We start from the raw sequence: 15,764 nt of genomic DNA on the forward strand, positions 1-15,764 counted from the left end.
TGACCTAGATGCAGAACCTGGAGATTAGAAAATTGTAGTTTAAGCTTTTACAACAACATAACAGATTTATTACCTTTTTTCCGATCGGCTAATTGTGCCGGATTTGAACTGAATTATCAAGGATTTTGCAACATCATTCGGAGTGCCGTGAGGGCACTTTTTAGTATTTACGTAATAAAGATTTCCAAAGTTCTACGTCGTGGATTTATTATGTTTCACATCATAAACTCGTTTTTTTAGAAGATATTTTAGATTTTAATGAGTTAGAGATGTATATGAGTTCATTAAATACATAGAGATGTAAAAGCAGCTGTCCAGAGAGACATAACTATTCCCTAATTCATCATAGTAAGGCTGGTAAACTTGAATACAATGAACTCATTCATTAGAATGTCTGACAGTATTTTTAAGCGATGCCAAACCTTTTGAAAAGTCTGCCTGAAAACGCTTCACTGTAAAATAAATTAAACACGACATACATAGATACTATTTAATTTTAAATGTATTTTTATTAAATGAATTTTATTTTTGTTAATTTGATATTTGTGTTTTTTCTTTTCTTTATTTGTTTTACTAATTTGTAAGCTTATTATAAATAGAAGAAATCTTGCTAAATTAAAATAATCTTTTTCATGAAAAATTATGAAACATTTTTTTATAAGGCCTTTAAATTCAAAATACATTTTTAGAGAAACAGAAAAAAAAGAAAAACACTAAAATGTACAAGAGAAGTGAACTTCTAGCTAGTTATAGAAAAATAAATTAAATAATTAAGTAAAGGCCTTCAAATGTTTGAAAAAATTAAAGGAAACGACGGAATGGTTTTGTTGTTGGCTGTTTCACAAACTTTTAAAGACTTCTTTAGTTAGTGTCTTTTGGTTAAACGAAGAAATTACAATTTAAATATAATAAAAAACCTAAATCAATTAAATTAGAGACACCAAACAAATACATACAATACATATATTAGTTAGCTAATATGTAGTAAGTAATAATGAGTAGTATGCGATTTTTAAGCAAATTTTAAAACAACTAATTGAAGGCTATAACACTTTCAAAAGAACCACGTATTACAAAACAAGCTTGTAGTTAAATTGGCATTTAGTGAGTTGATGGTTTATAAAACTTTTTTGTTTTGCAATTCACTGATCGATGTTTGTGAGTTGTTTTTGTTGGCTGTATGTGCTTTTATATGCATTTGACATGCTCCACAGTTAATTTTGTTTAAGTTTTAAATACCACAGTCTTGAATAATTATAATTGTTGGTTTTGCTTGTTTTAAATTCTATTTAAAGATCTGTACGTGGTGTATGTTCTTCTGTGGGAGTTGGGGTTTCTTCCGACACTTGCTCGTCTTCGGCTGTTTTTTCGGTTGAAGGAATTTCGACTTGTTCCTCTTCGTTGTTGGCATTTTCACTTCCTGAACCGGATTCCTGTGTCTCTTCTTCTTTGTTCTTTGCCTCCTCTTCGGCTCCTTCTACTTTTTCCTTCTTTTTGCCTTTTTTGGCTGGTTTTGTTTTTGGCTTCCACATTTTAATCTTGTTAACCAAATATTTCACTTCGCGATCGAGTAGACCCATTTTGTCGGTAATATGCTTGACGGTCAATCTCACCTCTTCGTAGCGTTTGAGTTTATTTTGGGCTTGAGACTCTACTTTTTTCCATTCCACGGTTTCTGAGATCACCTTTGAAAGACTATCAATTTCCACCTGGGTGAAAACGTCCCTCTCAGGATTTGTGTCTTTAGTTAGATTTTTGGCAGTTTCAAAGAACTTTTGGGCGCCATCAATCATGCCATCCAAAGCTTTCAAGGCATCTGGTCTCTCCTCGTGCTCCCAATGACGCGACATTAATACATTTGTCAATTTCTTCAAATCGTCCAATTTCTTTTCGTAAATATCGGCGGTTGGATTTTCAATGTCTTCGTACAGCCATTCGGAAATTTCCGAGCATTGAGCCAAAATCTTTTCCTTTTCAACCTCAGTCAAGCAGTTGGCGTATTCGTCTTCTTGCAACTTTTGTTGCATATCAATTATATGAGTTTCTAGGGCATTGAAGGATGATTCCAAGCGGTTTCTTTTCTGTTCGGCCTTGTTGATGGCATCTAATTTCTTCATAGACTTTTCATACGATTTGCCCGATATGGGGGGTGAGAATTGCAAAGTAATTGTATGATCTACGGGTTCCTTTACGGCAACAATTTTAATGGTTTCATTCTTCTTGGCGGATTCTTTCTGTTCTTCGGTTTTAGCACTATCGCTTTCTTTCTTTTCAGAGTCCTTAGCTGTTTCTTTGGATTTTTCCTCGCCATTGGCTTCTTCTCCTTCATGGGTGGAACCACTGCCTTCTTGTTCATCATCCTTCTTATCTTCTTTCTCCTTGGAGAAAAGTTTGCTAATGGTACTACCCAACTTAGCTAAGGTGCCTTCATCCTCTTCCTCAGTTTCAATCTTTTGCTTGTCAAACACATACTCAACGGAAGTACAACGGAAAACGCCAGAATCGTCGAGGGCAAAGAAAGCTTTGATACCCTTTGAATCGACAGATTCATTTTTAGTGGTCTCCAAAAGCTCCTTAATATTTTGCAATTCCACACGGGAAATGTTCAAGCCACCAATGTAGGACTGTTCCTCGGCAGTCAAATGATTTAAATCTCCGTAGTGGACATAGAAATCAAAGTCTTCGGTATGTTTATTAAATGTAATCACTTTCTTTTGAGGATATGCATTCATTAGGCCGAATAATACACGTTTGACTTGTCTGACTTCAGCACCCTCACCTGGGTCACGGTTAAAGGTCACCTGAATGGGCAATACAACGGCGTCTTTAATAATGAATTTCTTAACCTTAAAACCGGTGGCCAAATCGGCTGCTTTGTATACAGCACCAATGGCAGCAGCTTCATCGGCATTAATATTCTTAGCCAAGTCTTGTTTAATATATTGTTTAATAGTCTCCTGCACTTTGGGAACGCGAGTGCCGCCTCCAAACATAATCACCTGGGAAATAACATCTAATGTTAAGCCAGAATTGGCCAAAGCTTGTTCCAAAGGTTTAATCACACGAGGCCACAAATCCGAGCAGATTTCTTCCAATTTCTCACGAGTCACTTGCAATTTGAAATCATGATCCTCCAAAAGGTTTTCAATTTGTGCATAATGATCATTGTTGGCCGACAAAACATTCTTCAAGCGACCTGCTTCCTTAAAAAGCTTGGCCAAAGCTTTAGGCGACTTTGTAACATCGGTGGTGGTCTTTTTCATGGCATTAAATTCGGCAGCCAAATAATCTCTCAATCTCAATTGAATCTCCAAACCACCCAAGGTGCGATCGTAGCCAACACCCAACACTTGTACAACGGGGTTTGTTTCCTTGGTATGTTTATCCTTAACCATTTGATAGCTGACCACAGCGCTGGAAGTATGACTGGCACCCATATCATAGAAGACATAATACTGGCTAGTCTCATTAATACCAGAAGGATGGAAAACACCATAATTGAGAGCCACGGCAGCATAATCGTTAATCAATTGCAATACTTTCAAGTTGGCCAATTGGGCTGCAGTGAGTAAAGCTTCACGTTCCGCTTGTCCAAAGTAACCAGGTACAGTAAGCACAGCTTCTGTAATGACCTGATTGGTTGCCTCCTGGGCAAATTCCTTGGCCTTGACCAGAATTTGTGCAATCAATTCTTCAACGGTGAACTGTTCAGTTTCACTCTTTTTGAAAATAACTGTGTTACGTTCGGGATCGCCAATGATGTCATAGTATGGAAAACGTTTTCTGGAAAATATAAAATCATGTACGCAATTATAGTAACAGTTTTTTAAAATAATCTTATCATCTTAATATAATTTTTTTATTAAAAACATTTGTTGAGTATATTAGCTAAACATTCAATACTTAATAGATTTTCATCTTATCACTATTCATTTTTGTACCCGCTAACAAAAATATGAGGGGGTATGTATAATGTATTTTCGTTTGTTATACACCGGTCGTATTAAATTATAAGACAATTTAGCTATGACCGTCGTCTGTTTGTTAATAGCACCATATGGCCTAGAACAAAAGACATAGATGGATGAAATTTGCACAAAGTACCCATAAAAGGCCACTTAACGATAATCTTTTTAACGGACATATATATGGTTCATTTCATGTCAAGTGAACCAACTTTTGAAATCGATGTCTTCCGATCGGGATGAAATTTGCACCAAGGTTAGCTCTATTGGATAGTAACTCAGACACAATTTTTCAACAACATCGGTCGAGAACTCTCTGAGTTATAGGGGGTAAAATTTTGACAATTTGGTCAAACAGGGGTTTTTTCTTATCCATGTAACTTATTACCTATTGTTCTTAGCAAAATGTGTTCCAAATAGTATAGATAGCTATTTCTTCGATCTTTCGAAAAAAAATATTTAAAAAAAAAAATAAAAAATTTTTAATATTTTTTTTCCGAAATCAAAAACTTTTTTGACTTTTTTTTAAAATACGCTATTTTTTTTTTTTTTTCTTAAAATAAAGTTTAGATATTTTCCTTGAACACCTACTTGGTCGCTTAGTGGGATGCGAGTGGGATATCTATCAAAATAAATATTTTGTAACTCAAAACAAAAAATTTTTGACTTTTTTTGCAAAATCAAAAACTTTGTTGACTTTTTTTTTTCAAAATGGACCCTTTTTTAATCTTTTTTTTTAGGTCAAACAAAAGCTTAGATATTATCCTTGAAGACCCTTTTGGTCGCTTAGTGGGATGCGAGTGGGATATCTATCAAAATAAATATTTTTTAACTCAAGACTTACAATTTTTGACTTTTTTTTTTGCAAATACGATTTTTTTTCCAAATGGGCCCTTTTTTTAAAATGGTTGTTCGATCTACGATTCTGAATTATAAATGGAATGAATACTTTGAATGTTTTATAGGTAAAAGTATTTTTGTAAAGAGTAAAATTAATTTAAGGTGCAACAAGTAAATTTAACAGAATTACAAATCAATTTCTATTTCAATTACATATATGGGGGATTTCATGTCAAGTGAACCAACTTTTGAAATCGATGTCTTCCGATGAGCTAACCAAGGTTAGCTCTATTGGATAGTAACTCAGACACAATTTTTCAACAACATCGGTCGAGAACTCTCTGAGTTATTGGGGGTAAAATTTTGACAATTTGGTCAAACAGGGGTTTTTTCTTATCCATGTAACTTATTACCTATTGTTCTTAGCAAAATGTGTCCCAAATAGTATAGATAGCTATTTCTTCGATCTTTCGAAAAAAAATATTTAAAAAAAAAAAAATAAAAAATTTTTAATATTTTTTTTCCGAAATCAAAAACTTTTTTTTTTTTTTTTTAAATTTTTTCTCTTTTTTTTTTTTTTTTTTCTTAAAATAAAGTTTAGATATTTTCCTTGAACACGTACTTGGTCGCTTAGTGGGATGCGAGTGGGATATCTATCAAAATAAATATTTTGTAACTCAAAACATAAAATTTTTGACTTTTTTTGCAAAATCAAAAACTTTGTTGACTTTTTTTTTCAAAATGGACCCTTTTTTAATCTTTTTTTTTAGGTCAAACAAAAGCTTAGATATTATCCTTGAAGACCCTTTTGGTCGCTTAGTGGGATGCGAGTGGGATATCTATCAAAATAAATATTTTTTAACTCAAGACTTACAATTTTTGACTTTTTTTTTTGCAAATACGATTTTTTTTCCAAATGGGCCCTTTTTTTAAAAATTTTTTTGTAGTCAAAAGAAAGCTTAGGTCCATTCCTTTAAGATATTTTTAGTCCCTTAGTGGGATGCGAGTGGGATATCTATCAAAATAAATATTTTGTAACGCAAGACATACAATTTTTTAATTTTTTTTTGCAAAATCAAAATTTTTTTCCAATATGGGCCCTTTTTTAATTTTTTTTTTGCTCAAAAGAAAGCCTAGGTCCATTCCTTTAAGATATTTTTAGTCCCTTAGTGGGATGCGAGTGGGATATCTATCAAAATAAATGTCTTGAGTTAAAAAATATTTATTTTGATAGATATCCCACTCGCATCCCACTAAGCGACTAAAAGGGTCTTCAAGGATAATATCTAAGCTTTTGTTTGACCTAAAAAAAAAGATTAAAAAAGGGTCCATTTTGAAAAAAAAAAGTCAACAAAGTTTTTGATTTTGCAAAAAAAGTCAAAAATTTTATGTTTTGAGTTACAAAATATTTATTTTGATAGATATCCCACTCGCATCCCACTAAGCGACCAAGTACGTGTTCAAGGAAAATATCTAAACTTTATTTTAAGAAAAAAAAAAAAAAAAAAAAAGAGAAAAAATTTTAAAAAAAAGTCAAAAAAGTTTTTGATTTCGGAAAAAAAATATTAAAAATTTTTTTTTTTTTTTTTTAAATATTTTTTTTCGAAAGATCGAAGAAATAGCTATCTATACTATTTGGGACACATTTTGCTAAGAACAATAGGTAATAAGTTACATGGATAAGAAAAAACCGCTGTTTGACCAAATTGTCAAAATTTTACCCCCTATAACTCAGAGAGTTCTCGACCGATGTTGTTGAAAAATTGTGTCTGAGTTACTATCCAATAGAGCTAACCTTGGTGCAAATTTCATCCCGATCGGAAGACATCGATTTCAAAAGTTGGTTCACTTGACATGAAATTCCCCATATATATATAAAAGTGAAATGGTCCATGTTTGTAATGGCATCACGTAAGAACATCTGGTGCGAGTTGTATGATTTTTTTATTCGATTCGAAATTTTCTGGAGATGGTTTGTAAAGAAAAACAAAAATAAAAATTCGGAAATTTTAAGTTCTTATTATATTGCCTCCTTTTTAATTCTCATTTTTCTTAATATGATAATTTTTTTTTTTAAGAACTAACATTAGTAAATAGCTACCGAGCGAAGCCGGGCGGTCAACTAGTCTCTAATAAAATACAGCATATAACATATAACAAAAATATGAATAGAAATTTTATAACATTTTCTGAGTATAGGTTCACAATTTTCCATAGCTCATACATGTGGACTACTACCGAAAATCCGATTTAGAACCAAAATAGAACCAAAAACACTGCTTATTAGGCCGGTCGAATTGTATGGACGATAAAAAAGTGAAAAATTGTATAGCAGAAACGCAATCTACGGAAAATTCTAAGAAAGTTTCCTCAAGAAACCATTGGTCTAAAATGAAATCCTATCTTGCGCATTTCAACTTTTATCCAATGATATTTCAGTATATATACATATGTATTTTTTTAATAGTTTTTTTATTGGATAATTCGACTTTTATGGGCAAGATAAGATTTAGTAGAATGCGTTTCTGCTATACGATTTTTTATGAAAAAAATCAACCCACCCTACTGCTTATACATATCTTGTCCACATAGAGAAAATAGTTGGAGTGAGACAAAATCGTAATTCTTCTATGTCAACAGATTTTTTGTTGATAGTATCAAAACAATTTACTGAATTTTATGTTTGACTTTAAAAAAAAAATTATAAAAAAATTCATGAAATTTCCGGCAATTCCCGGACAATTTTTCCCGAGACCACATTATATCAAACTTAATCATTTGTTATCCGATCGATGGTATTGTCTATCAAATGAGAACAATGTCTCATAAATATATTGATATAACAAGGACTACTTTAAATATGCACAAATTAAAAATTAGCAAGCAAAAAAGCTCAATAAAACTGGAAAACATGCACAAAAATTTGCAGAAAAAACTATGAATATCCAAAAAATATTAATTAGTTTTACATATTTCAATAAAAATTAAGGTTTGAAAGTAAATTTTAATTTGGCACGAGTTTATTTATTATAATTCTCATATTCTATTTCTCAATAATGGTAATTTATATACAGTGACCGACAAAAGTCTACATACGACCATTATTTTCGTAACTCGCGGACTTCTAAACCATAATACGTAAAAGTAATGATGCAGTTTTATTTCAAATGCATTTTTAGTAATATAACAAAAAAATATCGCTAAATTTATAATTAATTTAACTGTTATTCACAAAAAATTAAAAAAATATGTTGACAAAATTCTACATACGATTTGTACACTAAATAAACATTTTTCAGCGAATTTAAATTTTCATTAAATTCAATATTTCGTTGGGCCACCACGGGCGTCTGGGCATCGAAGCAACTAAATTTTCCAGTTCTGCGGACGTTATATTTTGCATTCTTCTGGAAGGTTCTCCTTTAACATTGGTGCACAAGTAATAAGATGTTTTCGGATCTTCTGTTGTAGAATTTCCCACACGTGCTCAATAACATTTAAGTCCGGGCTATGAGGTGATGTGTACAATTGTCATGGGGCATGGTAGTGTAGCCAGTCTTTGACAATTTGAGACCAATGTTTCGGATCGTTATCTTGCTGAAAAATCCAACTTTAACCAAGAGTTAAAAAATCAACGGATGCTCTAAAATTTTGTTCCAAAATGGATTTGTACTGATAACGATCCATATTATCCTCAATAAACACTAACTTTCCCACTCCAGAAGCAGCGACAGTATCCCAAACCATCACACTACTAACACCATGCTTAACTGTAGCGAGTAAGTTTTTCTGATCCATTGCTGTATTTGTTTTGCGCCATACTTAATCTCTCCCATCACGTCCAAATATGTTATACTTCAACTCATCAGTGAACAAAACTCGCCATTCCATTCCATTTTCAAAGTGCTTTTGGGCGAATTCCAAACGAAGTTTGCGATCCGTTCGCTAATTTACGAGGAATTCTGCTTTAATTACCATTATTATTTAGGGTTCTTTGAATTGTTCGTGGATGAACAATAACTTCTGATCTTGCGAGTTGTTTGGCCAATATTGTGGTATTTACTTTTGAGTTTTTGTTGACTTCTTTTAAAATGAAGATTACATCTCTACGATGTAGTTTCTTTGGGCGACCACTTCGCAGCTTTTTTTTAACTCTACGAGTGTCTTCAAAGTTACTGAATATTGTTTGAACTGTAGACTTAATAAATTGCATGCTTATCTGTTAGTATTCAAAAAAAAAAACCAGGACATGCTGTGGTCGTATGTAGACTTTTGTCAATGTTTTTTTTTATTGTTTTTTATGAATAATTTTGCAAGTTTACATTGCAACAAAATTTTTTTGGTGCATAGCAATAAAAATAGATTTCAAACAAAACTGCATTATTATTTTTTTATTTACCGGGTTTTCTCTAATAAAGTGGCAAAAATTGTGGTCGTACGTAGACTTATGTCGACCACTGTATATGATATTTACAATAGATCTTGACAATAAAGATTGTTGGTGACACCCTTGGCAGGGTAGAAAATGCATTCCAATTGTCTAAATTACAGTAATATTGTATTTTTTGAATTATTACAGAGTAGTTATACTAAATGAACTCAGCCAAATTAAAATTTACTTTCAAATTATAAAAACGAGAGGAATAATTATCAAAAATCTCCACAAAAAAAATAAGTTTGCAAAATTCAATCAAGTGTTTTTACAATATTCGAAATGACATTAACTTATTTGTGAAAAAATAATTTCATGGGTATGAAACTAAAAGGTAGTATATTCTGTAATTTATGCAGGGGAATAATTATGTTTCCATAAAAACAGATAAAATACAAAAACTTTTTTGCAAAGATTCGAAAGAATTAATTCCCAATTCCATTTTAGAAATCAAATTAAATATTATCTCTTAACCATTCCGTTAATGAATTCATTATAAATTAATTCATAGGCTTAACTCTTTTGTACTTCACGTGTATTGAATTCATTCATTCTTTATAAAATTGATTCCTTATTGAATTAAATCAAAATTTTCTTGAACTCTAATCAATTATTCTTCAATTCAAACCTATTACAAAAAGGCCTAAGTAATGAATTAATTCTATTATAAATTAATTCAACTTTGAATGAAGCTACAGAATTAGATGTTGAGAGAAGATTAATGGAATGGGTGGCTGACATTTTTTAATTCCGAATAAGATTTTAGAGAATTAAGCACAAATTGAATTAATTAATTAATTCGAAGCTCTGTACTATACACATATAGGAAATTATATTTTCTCTATAACTAATTTAAATTTTAACTTATTCACAATGTAGAGTAGTTACCCTAGGAATGTAGTAATAGAACAGTTTAGCTAAAACCAAAGTACATTAGATCTACTTTTTTCATAATTTGAGGCAATTTTGTACTTGATATTTCATTACATTATATTTTGAAAATAAATTCAATTTAATTTTTAAATAAATATATAAAATGGGTAAATCCAAAGAAAGAAGTAGGAAAGTGCATTACAAATGCAATTTATGTTTTGAGAATAAATTTATTTATTTTAAAGGTACATTCACAATGTGAACAATTTTATGTCACTAGATTGCTCTTTTACGCTTTTACCAGACCAAGAGCTCCACATAATGAATGCCGCTAATGTAATTTCATTTAAAAGTGATAAATAATAAAATACAATTTCTACTAAACACTTATTAAGCATTTCATAGATATTTCCTCAAAAATCCAAAAATTTTGTATGAAAAATATTTTAAAAATTAGGTGATTTTCAAAATTTAGAAAAGCTAAGAAAGAACTCATCCAAACAGAAAATTCAATTGAAATATTTAAACGCCCATAATTATTACGCCGTTAGAATTAAGCATAGTGGTAACATGTATTTCCATATTTGGCGGAGGATTTTCTTCCCCGAAAAATATTTTATGAAAATCTACAAAGCTTTGGCTAAATTTTCATTATTTATACTAAAAACAACAATAATTAACAAAACTGTAGGTATAACAATGAATAGGTAGATGTACACGTAAGCGCCAAAATGATAAAATAAATTTACATTCACTTTTAATATATGTATTAACATAAACAACACTTACCTATATAAATCAACAATGGGATTATCGATGGTTTTTCCCAACAGATCCAACAAATAACTATAAGCAGCCTTTGGTTCTTTAATGCCAACAGTAACGGCGTCTTCGCCAAAAGTTCTTAAACCATCGCGAAATGCTAGAGTAACTGGAGTCTTGCGCTTCGATTCACGGTTCAATGCAATTTCCATAGGAACTCCAGGTGAGACAATACCCACCTTCATCCATTCGGAGCCCATATCTACGGACATAACAGCAGCCGAATGAACGCCACGTAGTTGAGAGGCAGTCATTAATAAAATGCAGCCTATTGTAGCCAAAGACCACCATGACGTGGTCTTTTGTGTCACCATTGTTGTAATAAAGATAATTAACTAAAAACACAAACTAATAAAGTATACTATTAATTTTTAAAACATTCTAATCAAGGAATACATTTATGCCAATTTCATTAATATTTTAGGTTATTTTGCCGGATGAAAAACTTTCTCTTTCCATATGTTTTTCTTGCATTTTCAGTTAGTTTAACACTTTATGTTAATAAAACTTACCTTTATTTCACTAGAATAATTAAAATTATAAGTACTTTTAATTAAATAAATGCAAAACTGTTTATTTATACGTATTTGTTTTATGTTTCTAGAATCTTGTGCAGCTGAATTTTCTGCCGTGCCAACAACTCAATCAACTGACGTGTTCCTATACCTTTTTTCGTTATTTATTTTGTTGTGACATTCGTACAGCTGTGCAAAAATACACCGCTACGTTTGTTTATATTTTTCTTCTTCCTCGTTCAGTTTGACTATTCACAGTGCGCTGATACCTTAACATAATATTAAAAACATGAAAACTTTTTATTTTCTGTAATTATTGTTAAATTTTCTGTAAACATTGATGTTGTGCTTTTTTACAGCTATGATATAGCAATAGCCCAATACATATGTTATGTTTATATGAGAAGCGGATGGCTCTCTTAATTTTTTGAAATTTTTTAAAAAAGCGGATTGAATATTATTTTTGTTGCCGTTCCAAAAGTCGTACGTAAAGTCTTATCGTCTAAAACAGCCATTAACAGCCCCTTTGTAAGTATCAACGTGTATTTCGCCCTTTAGTAATTTTTTCAATCCGACATTAATTTATAGATTTGACTTCTGGTATCAGTTCCTTCCCCCTAATGAACAAAGTTTTTATTTCTTTTAATAAAGATCAATTCATTTTATAAAACTTTTGCTTTGAAATTATCACCATGTTTGACAGTGTTTACTACATTGTTCTTTTCCAATTCAGTGTTTGGCCTTCTCCAAACTGTTACTATGCAGACCGATTAAAAAATATTGTTGAAAAATATTATCTAAGAATAATATTCCGTTCCAGAAATCTTCAGATTTATTTTTGTAAGATTGTTTGTAAGTAGTTTTCAATCGGATGGAGTAACAGAGTAACAGGACGGAAGAGAAGGCTAAACACTGAATTGGAAAAGAACAATGTAGTAAACACTGTCAAACATGGTGGAGGAGGGGTCATGTTGTGGGTTTGTATGACATCTGGTGTAGGAAACTTAGTTTTCATCGACGGTTCATTGGACAAAACAGTGTACCTTAATATTTTAAAAGAAAACCTACTACAATGCGCTCTAAAGTTAAAGATTGGGAACATTTCTATTTTCAACAGTACAATGACCCCAAACACACAGCCCATGACGTCCGAATATGGATAGTGCATCATGTTCCACACATTCTCCCACTTCCTCCGCAATCACCTGAAATGAATCCCATAGAACATCTGTGGGATAAATTGGGCGAACTTGTAGGAAAGGACCATATTATTAGTAAGATTCAACTTAAAGAAGTCCTGTTACAAGAATGGCAAAATATTGGAGCTGACGTCACCAAAAATTGGTCGATTCAATGCCAAGACGATTAAAAGAAGTCATTAAAAAGATAGGCTACTCCACAAAATATTAAACTATTAAAAAAAACTATTTTCCTATTAAAAATTAGAAACTGTGTGAATATTTTTGTCCCCTTAAAATCGAACTTCGAAACATTAGATAATTTTTTTTTTCTGAAATATGCCAATTTATGTTAAGCTTTTCCATATATTTCAATAAGTTGTATGTAAATAAATATTTTTTTGAAAGCCGTACGAAAGTTGTGGCCTTCGTTTAAAAAATATGGAAGATTAAATATTGTTACGTTTTAACCTTTTCAAAACGTTAGTTTATTTCCTTTAAATAAACCGGATACTTTTGATTGCAAATAAAAGCCGTTTAGTAGTTTAACAATTGTAACAACTCTTTATTTATTCAAAATGTACAACAACCACAGAATTAAATAGCCACTCAATGTTTTTTATACACGTTTATAAATTCTCAGAAATACAGACACAATTTATAATGTACACGAATTCACTTGAAAAACACAACACACTTTAAGGCACTCAGTTGATGTTTATTCGAAAAGCGTCTCTGATAAAACTCATTCACGACTGCAACCTCTGCCACTATTTATAACACTGCATAACCATCTAGAAAGCTCTATTTCTACAATATTCTTTAACTGAATATTCGAATTCGAATACAGCGTTGCCAACTTACGATCAATGGTCAACTGAAAGCTTTTATTTAATAATGCCCACAGATATGTTACAGTTTGCTATTACAGCACTGTTATTTGAAAGCATTATGCTACTTTTAAATCAGCCATTAAAATCGTTATATTTGAATTCAAGTACAATTTCGTAGCACTGCCCCCCGCTTAAGCCTGTTCGTTCCGAATAGGCATAGATTCACTTCTCCCATAGGCAGCTAGTCGTTTCAGATGTTCAACTTTAATTCCCGATATCGATCTTCCACATTTCCGTATTATATAAACCATGTCGTCTAATTTCTTAACTACCCTATGTAGTCCTTTGCAGTGATTCCTTAATTTGGATGACAAACCCTTATTACGTTGTGAGCTATATCTGGTTTTCATTTGGTCATTTTAATTCGTCTCCGAACAAGTTCATGCATTTCTTTTTCTGCTGAAGCACCTTCACCCATCTTGGAACCCGGCCTGATGATCTTTTCTCTGCGGGACAGACCTAGCACTCCAACAGGAACCATTCTGTCGTTGCACTGTTCAACGAGGGACTCCATTGTTACATGGCCACTTCTCACATCCGCTGGTTCTAACACCAACAAACCATTGTCTATACAATCCTCCACTTCCACACGGGCCCATACCAAATCGTCTGACTGCGGTGGCAACCTTTTGTGCTCAACAAAAACTAACTTTCTTACTTGAGACTTGCTATGATATCCGATGTCAAGGGGTATTTTATCATTTCGCCAATTCATGACTTTTTGTCCCATATCCAAAGTAATGCTGTGATTAATCATGAAGTCTGCACCAATGATTACTTCGTCCACAATATCGGCAACAACAAAGACATGATTTACGCTAATACCACCAATAGTTAGTTTCACATTAACTTTACCATGGACAGCGGCAGGCTCCATCGATTTCTTTACTAAATCTGTTCTGATGATAGACTGCAACGCTCCCGTGTCCATAGTAAGAATGTGCTTCCGGCCGTTGATGTACTCACTAGCAGTAAGATTGTTATTTTCCTGCTGCAGTACTGATATGGAGATGGTAGGGCCATCAGGTGTGGGTGTCAGATCCTGTCCCTCAGTGCAAGCTCGCTTTAAAGGTGGCTCCTGTAATGCTTGATGATTCGCCAGCTGGTTATATATCTTGATGCTGAAACATATCTGATTCGCTTTATTGGTGCTCAACTGAAAGCTTTTATTTAATAATGCCCACAGATATGTTACAGGTTGCTATTACAGCACTGTTATTTGAAAGCATTAAGGCCTAATTAGTTTGTACGTTCCGTTCCGTAACGAATCAGCTGTTTTGTTTTTAACATAGGGAAAGTTATGTATGTCGTTAGTTTTTCTGTAACGTTGCCGTTCTGTTGCGGATGAATCTGTTGAAAACTGAATTTTGTACATACACACAAAAATGGTATCAATATGAAAGCAGTGGTGCCAACATTTTTGAACGGGAAATATTTATTATTAACAAAAGAATAAAAAATATAATATTATCAAAAAACATTGAAATTTATTTGAAGATTTTAACAAATATTAATCAATGTTCATTCGAAGATTGTTCCATTGGAAATTGTTACATTTCTATTAAAAATTTAACAATATTTAAAAAAATAGCACACTGTTTGCCTTAGAATTTATTCCTAATTTATATTAAGGACCTAATTTTGTAAATCACGTTACCTAAGTGATATTAATATGGATAGCAAAAACAAAATTTCAAAAATTTTAAAAATTTGTTTTATATACAAAATTTTCAAATTATGAATGGCAAATCAATGCCTGAATGCGTTTGTTCTGTTCAGAATTTATTATATACAAAACAAAATCAAATTTTTAAAATTTTGGTGACGTGATTTACAAAATTAGGACCTAAGTCCTAATAATAATTTAAAAATTATAGCGAGAGAGAAAAATAGGAAAAAGTAAATGAACACTTTACCAGTAAAATCTTGTAAGTAAATAAATGTATAATTTTTGTAACGTTTATATTTTTAAAATATTGTAAACAACATAGGAATAATCTAGAAATTACTTATCGTATTTTTCTGCAAACCTTAATGTTAATTTAGTTCAAACATGATTCATATCTTCATACATATAATTCCATTATACTGAGTAACAAACGAGTACAATATAATAAATATGAATACATTTAGAGATACCGGATTTGTTATTTATATAAAATAGAGGATATAGCTACTTTTCTTCATATAAACGTACATATTTATTTTCAGTCGGTTTTGAAATCTGAACAATACCAAAAATGATT

At 31.8% G+C, this 15,764-nt stretch overlaps 1 protein-coding gene across 1 annotated transcript; it reads right to left on the reverse strand.

Moving 5' to 3' along the window:
* Positions 1-489: 489 nt before the first annotated feature.
* Positions 490-11,591, reverse strand: Grp170 (Grp170 co-chaperone). Its single transcript, XM_065508820.1, has 3 exons — positions 11,445-11,591; positions 10,900-11,280; positions 490-3,783 (listed from the first exon to the last, which is right to left on the reverse strand). Exons 2-3 carry the CDS (start codon positions 11,244-11,246, stop codon positions 1,290-1,292), a joined length of 2,841 nt encoding a protein of 946 aa, XP_065364892.1. The 5' UTR covers positions 11,247-11,280; positions 11,445-11,591; the 3' UTR covers positions 490-1,289.
* Positions 11,592-15,764: the final 4,173 nt, after the last annotated feature.

The sequence above is a fragment of the Calliphora vicina genome, chromosome 4 (assembly GCF_958450345.1).
Source record: "Calliphora vicina chromosome 4, idCalVici1.1, whole genome shotgun sequence".
NCBI lineage: Eukaryota > Metazoa > Arthropoda > Insecta > Diptera > Calliphoridae > Calliphora > Calliphora vicina.